The following is a 6371-nucleotide window of genomic DNA, read 5'->3' on the forward strand; positions in this document are numbered from 1 at the left end:
GGGCTGGGCAGAGGAAGGGTGTGTTGGAGATGCTGCAGCACAGAAAGTTGAGAAGACTGTGCAATACTGCAACCTAAGAGCAGCCAGGGCAGGCTTCCAGAAGTTAAATGGGCCCCCAGCGCTGTCTGTATTCCCCCAGGGGCTGCAGAGCTGCCCAGAAGTGGAAGGGTGCAAAGGTGGCTTAAAGTCACTATAGCTCCCTTCTCCTCCTGAGCTGTGCCTCTAAGAGGTGCAGCACAGAATCTCAACCATAGGATTTGCCGTGCCACACCAGACCATTGATCCATCGAATCCCTTAACCTGCTTTTGGCAATGAACATTGCCTGATGATTCAGAAGAAGGTGAAAATCCCCACAACATGCAAGTAGCCAATTCTGTGATTCTCTGCCTGGCTGGGGGGAGGTGGCTTTTTCTCACATGGGAAGAATCAAGTTGTTAAATATGATGGATTTCATAGATCAGGAATAGTTAACTTTCAAATAGCAACATGTTTTAGCATTTCCACTTGGTTATGGAAGAACATATTTCTAGCCTGCATTTTTGGCAGTCTTCTGAGACACAGGCAGGAAGTTTCCTTAAAGAGCTGGTAGTGGGCCAGATAGTAAAGTTAAAATGCCATATAAAGGAGCACTGGTTCAAATGGCTGCCTTGCTAGTGGAAGAAATAATGCAGTAATTTTCTGATTATTTTCACTAGACCTTCTAATGAAAAAATTTGGGAGGGCACTCAAGAGATGAAGGCAAGCAGTACATGTTTTTTGATTGCACCACTTGGGATAAATTTGTCAGCATGTAATGTAGATGCTTTTTTATTCTTTTGTTTTCTTTCATACGGTACAAAGAATCCATAAGTCAGTCATTAAAAAAGCCAGGTGCTTGCATGACTCGATGGCATACAAATATTTCTTTGATGAAAATGAGAGTGACAGTTAATTGGAGAAATCGGCCTTTGTTAAAGTGACTCCATCAACTGAACAATCCCATCTCTGCCTGAAAATGTTGTGGCTACAATAGTTACCCTGAAGGTTATTAAAGAGAAGGAAGATGGAGAAAAAATATTTTTCTCTCTTTATTCAGATCCTTTGTGTGTTTGAAATCACTTTGCACGTGGTCAGTTTCTCTCTTTTCCACATAATCAGTGAGGCGCATCAAGCAAGAAGACCTCTTATCTACCTGGAGCTCCATTGATTGCAAGGATCTATCCATGCCTGTCTAATCACAGGACCAGAGCTGTCATTAGTCAGTTTCTTGTTGATGAAAAGGCTCTTATAAACGTCAGCTGGGAAGCAGACTAGAAGCCCTTATAAACATTTTCCCTAGGATTTTTTTTAATCAGACCATACTGTTTCAAGGGTGCTGTCAGAAAGCAGAATTCTTTCTAAGTCAGTCACTGTCAAATATTCAAGTTGACAGAGTTTCTTTCCAAAAACATAAAAATAAAAACAGCTTCTGCCAATCTCACATCAATAATTATGCTCTTTTATTGCTGGTGCTGTTTCTTTTGCTGTCTATATGGGAGAAACTGTCAGTGTCAACAGGAAAGGTCAAAAGCATAAACAACCTAAAGGATGCAGACGGGAGACCCCCAGGGTACCTCAGTGTGGTATGAAATTAGATTGCACAGCTGCTAGTGATGGCTGAGAACATGAGCACTAAAAGCTTTCCAAGGGCTGCACACTGAGCTCTAGTTCAACAGATTAAATATTGGCTACTGGGTCTTCCACCAAATGTATGGAATGCAGTAAGGTGAGAGGAGCTGGCATGTTTTACAGTGTTTGTGGCTGGAATTTGGGTTCTTTATTCCATCTAGGGAGAGGAACCAATCAGAAACACTGAACACACTTACCAGACTTCCCTGAAGGTTAGTGGTTAGAGCTCCAGGATACTGTAGGGAGGCCTGAGTTTGGAAACTCACTCTTTGTGGCTGGTGGGTTGAGATCATTGTAGTGGAGCAAGAGTTGGGATTAAGAATTGGGTATTACAGAAGGAAGGCTCTAGGACCCTTGCTCTTACTGATGAATCTGATTGCTGTGAGCTGGTAGAAGTCTCTTGGCAAGTGTCCCTTGTGGGACAACACAAATCCAGGAGTGAAATCCTGACCCCATTGAAGTCAATGGGAGTTTTGCCAGTGAATTCAGTATGATCTGGATTTCACCCCATATGTTTAAATATTATATTTTCTAGATCTCTGTCACTTGACACACTTTCTCCACTACAGTAGTACCTCTGTGTACTTCTAGATACAGGTAAATTGCTAAGTTTCAGCTACAGGATACATCTAAAGTTACTTCAGAAACAAAAGTACTGTAAATACCAAAAACCAAAAAATTTAATGCCACTAATTTCATTGATTTAAAAAAGTAATCAAATTTAATTTACGGCAGTTATAGCATTTACTTTCCTCTAGTTATGTGGGATGCTTCAGGTGCAAATTAAAAGCAAAGTTTGAAGTTTACTGTAGTGATATTTTGCATTTTCCAGGAGGGGTCGGGGAAAGGGCATATTCATTTACTTCAAATAGTTGTTCACAAAAGAGGAAATACAGTCTGGACAGAATCACTCCATAAAGTGCTAAGGCATTTTGGCTATTTCCAGTGACCTCTCTGACAAAAGCTTTGATACCACATTTGGTCAGTACTGGTCTATATAACTTGGCTTGATCTTCACAGGCACACCTGCCTGGTACAGTCTCCTAGCTTCCTTGGAATGAGATAAGGGCCATGTTTGTGACTCTGTCTTGTCACTAGTCACTGATATCATTCATAATGCACAAGTTATTCCTTGGGTAATGTCTATTCTAGGAGAATCTTTGAGAAGATACCCCCTCAAATATGATGCAGACCAAGTACTTATGACATTTATTAATACAGTTAAAATATATACAGCATATATGTTTTCAGTTAAAATAAACTCTTCACAAAACACTGTCTGATAAACATGAAACTGCTTGCTTCTATTTTACTGACTGATACCTTAAAGGGATTCTAATCTTTGGCCAAGTGATATCAAACATATCAAGCATATTTCTGGAAGCAACAATATTTTCAAGGCAAAAATCACACAGTAGTGGAAACAACAAAACAGAGAGATGTCTCAACCAAAAGACTGGACCTGTACATTTTATATTCTGTACTGTAGCCTTTAATTGAGCTGAGTTTACTGTATGTAATCTGGGTTTCAGCAGCATCCTCCAATTCAGCAGCATTCAGACTGATCTGATTTCTTGAAAAGCAAAACCCACAGAGTGGCATTTGAATGTCATATACAAACATATATGTTCTGCTCTCATCAGGGGAGATGGGACTATGGCAGAATACAGCCAAGCAAAGCCCCTGGATTGCAGTTCTTTCTCATGTCAGAGTTCGTGTATTCTGTGCTCATCACATGGCACATTCTGAAACATGAAACTGCTTACCGATATTTGGGTGAGGTAATACGTCACCCACCATGTCTCTCTAATATCATGGGACCAGCATGCTACAACAACACATCATGCAGGTATTTGCTAATTGATACCATAAAAGAACTATATTCTTTGGCAGAATTATGTCAACCAGCATATGTCTGGAAGCAGCATTGTTCTTAATCTGGTGATGGCTGTCTTTGCATATGTGTAATAGCCGCACAAATACAGTATGCCATAATAGTCTATTTTATTCCAGGCACCTACAGGGGGCCCATCTCATCTGTACATAATACAGACTGAAGTAAATACATAGCACAATTAATGTATATGGGGTAACATTTTCAAGATTGACCCGTGATATGGAATTCCTCAGTTCTGAGGTACTCCACTTGAGACACGTCAGTGGGGCTGAATTCTCAGAAAATGTTTCACATGGCACCCTCTGAAAGTCAGACCGTTTTAAGGTATCTCCTTCTATTTTCAAATGCTCAACCCTCCCCTCCGCCCCCCCGTGTTAAAATGGTAACTATTCATCTGATCTGGCCTTGTAAGCCTCTCATAGCAGTAATATACAGGCCAGGGCTACACTACAGACCTGTATTGGTATAACTATGTTGCTCAAGGGCGTGAGAAATCCACACCCTAAGTGACATGGTTATACCGACCTAGCGTCCCCCCCCCCACTTTCCGCCGCAGACAGTGCTATGTCGACAGGAGAGCTTCTCCCATCAACAGAGCTACAGTGACTCAGCCTTTGGTGTTGGAACTAGGGGTGCTGCTACACTCATTTGTTTGGAGTAGTAATAACATCAAATACATGGTTTCCATCATCAGCACCTCCACCGAAAAACCTGTTCCAGCCCCCCAGGGTGCAGCTGCACCAGTGCTGCTGTGTTTCTACAGCACTGTACGTGAAGACAAACTCGTAGATATGTCTCTCAAACTATTGCATTCTTGTTTCTAAAGGAAAGATCAAGTCAAGATAAATTCTAGAACAGAGAGCCAAGGGGGCCTGAATATGCTTTGATAATATTTAACCATTATGGGTCTAATTCTGAAGGCAAAATTGTGTTCCCGTGGTTAGTTGTATGTGCCTGTTTGTGCCCTTATACAAGAGATTCCTTTTTACTTCAGTGGGTTTTGGATCAAGCCTACAGTGACTTGTATCCGGGCATGGATCTAAGATTCTAGATTTATGCCTTTATTGTGCATTAACTCGTTAGTAATATCTATGAAAAATGGAATACTTGCTTTATTTACTACAAAACTGAGAAATGGACAATGTACATCTAAGGGCAAAACTGGGCCTAAAGACTTTAAAAACAAATTATTCAATTAGTGTCACCCAGAGGAATTTCTTGAGGAGGGTCTACAACACCTCAACTGCACAGTATTGTGTCATAGTCTGTTGTCTCCATGATTTTGATCTACCTGTTTATCTGATTTCTTTGCAGTTTCTCAGCACTCTCTTCGCCCCTTTAAATTTTGTGATGGAAAAAGTAGAAAGTATCCTGCCCTCCAGTCTGTGGCACCAGCTGACGAGGATCTGAGGGAAAACGCCACACTGATTAACTGCCATGACGTCTTCTGTGACAACTTTTTGTTGACCACAAGAAAGCATGATAAAAAAGGGAAACAGTTCTAAGACTTAAAAACTCTTCATGGATTGTCTGTTCTTATATAAAAACTGTTTCTGTTGTACAAAATACATTGCTGTTAGGTTTTATCATATTTTGCTTTCAGAAAAGAAAAAGATCTTAAAAATAAACTTTTGTGTATTGCAGCATTGCAGAGGAGTTATTTTTCGATTTCTTCGACCACCAGAAGGTACTTTATGTCCCTGAAAATCCATGATGCATCCATTTCAGCTCAAATACAGCTTGACTTTCTGTTCAAATAATGAAACAGTACTAGTTACTTTTTAAAAGCTATGCTATCACTATCTTCTCCTATAGAGTTTAATTAAGGCAAAACTCACCCATGTGCAGAAACCCCACACAATGCTTATGGACCACTTACTTCTTAAGCTCTCAATATTGAGCTTAAATGGTGCATTGGACTTCTTCTGGCCCTGTGCACAGGACTGGATTTCACCCTTAGTCCACATCTCTGAAAACTCAATCCCAATTTCCAGATTTCATTACTGCGGCTTTTCCAGTTTTAGTTTTCTGTCCATACAGTCAAGCACCTTCAAAATCTTTTTGATGTATTAGCTGGCTGCAGGAGAGCACTCCACAATTAGTGGTGGAAGACAGTGAGAAACATACATGTAATGGTTAGTCATTCTGTTGTGGAGCAACATGCTTTTGGGGAGTTTTGTACTGTGTTCTCACTGCATTATTGGTACTTGAAAACACCGTGCAAGCATGAAAAGAAAGTCCTGTGTCTTATCTCTATACAGTGTTAAACACAGATGTTATAAAATAAGTACCATTTTATGCTGGGAAAAATGAACATATGTACTAGTCTAGTAAATGTCAAGGGGTGGAGTTTTACATCAGTTCATAGATCTTTAATATCTTATCCAAGAGCTTTGACAAATTTAGCCAAATTCAAATTTTAACCCATTCACTCTGGTAACAATGTAATGAGCCATCTTCAACAGAGCACTCCTGCTAATACAGCAGGTCAGTTATAAACTCTAGGGCTTCCTCACCAAGAGCCTGACGCTAAGATGAACTAATGCAAATGAAATATGCAACCCTACACATGCATCGCTACCTTTCATGTTCCTGAGACCTCAACTTTTCTTGTCTACACCTCTGTGTGATATTGAAAGGTAACAATATAGCAAAATGCAGCCATTAATAGTTACTAACATTTAGATTCCTCAAATTCCCACTGCTCATATTAGCTGTTAACTGAAGGTAACTGTGATTTGGCCTGATGACAGGATTATTAAAGAATCTACACTTCTGTGCTTTACTGTTTTAATATTCTCAAGTTAAAATTTTAGGAAAAACACT

At 40.1% G+C, this 6371-nt stretch overlaps 1 protein-coding gene across 6 annotated transcripts in view; it reads left to right on the forward strand.

The window, feature by feature from the left end:
- ST7 (suppression of tumorigenicity 7) overlaps positions 1–5188 on the forward strand; it is a 234325-nt gene extending 229137 nt beyond the window's left edge. For all 6 annotated transcript variants that reach the window (XM_077834297.1, XM_077834288.1, XM_077834319.1 and 3 more), the window contains one exon: positions 4860–5188. In XM_077834297.1, the coding sequence (XP_077690423.1) occupies positions 4860–4955 (96 nt within the window). In that variant the 3' untranslated portion in view covers positions 4956–5188. The remainder of the gene's footprint in view (positions 1–4859) is intronic.
- The last annotated feature ends 1183 nt before the right edge of the window (positions 5189–6371 follow it).

The sequence above is a fragment of the Eretmochelys imbricata genome, chromosome 1, assembly GCF_965152235.1.
Source record: "Eretmochelys imbricata isolate rEreImb1 chromosome 1, rEreImb1.hap1, whole genome shotgun sequence".
NCBI lineage: Eukaryota > Metazoa > Chordata > Testudines > Cheloniidae > Eretmochelys > Eretmochelys imbricata.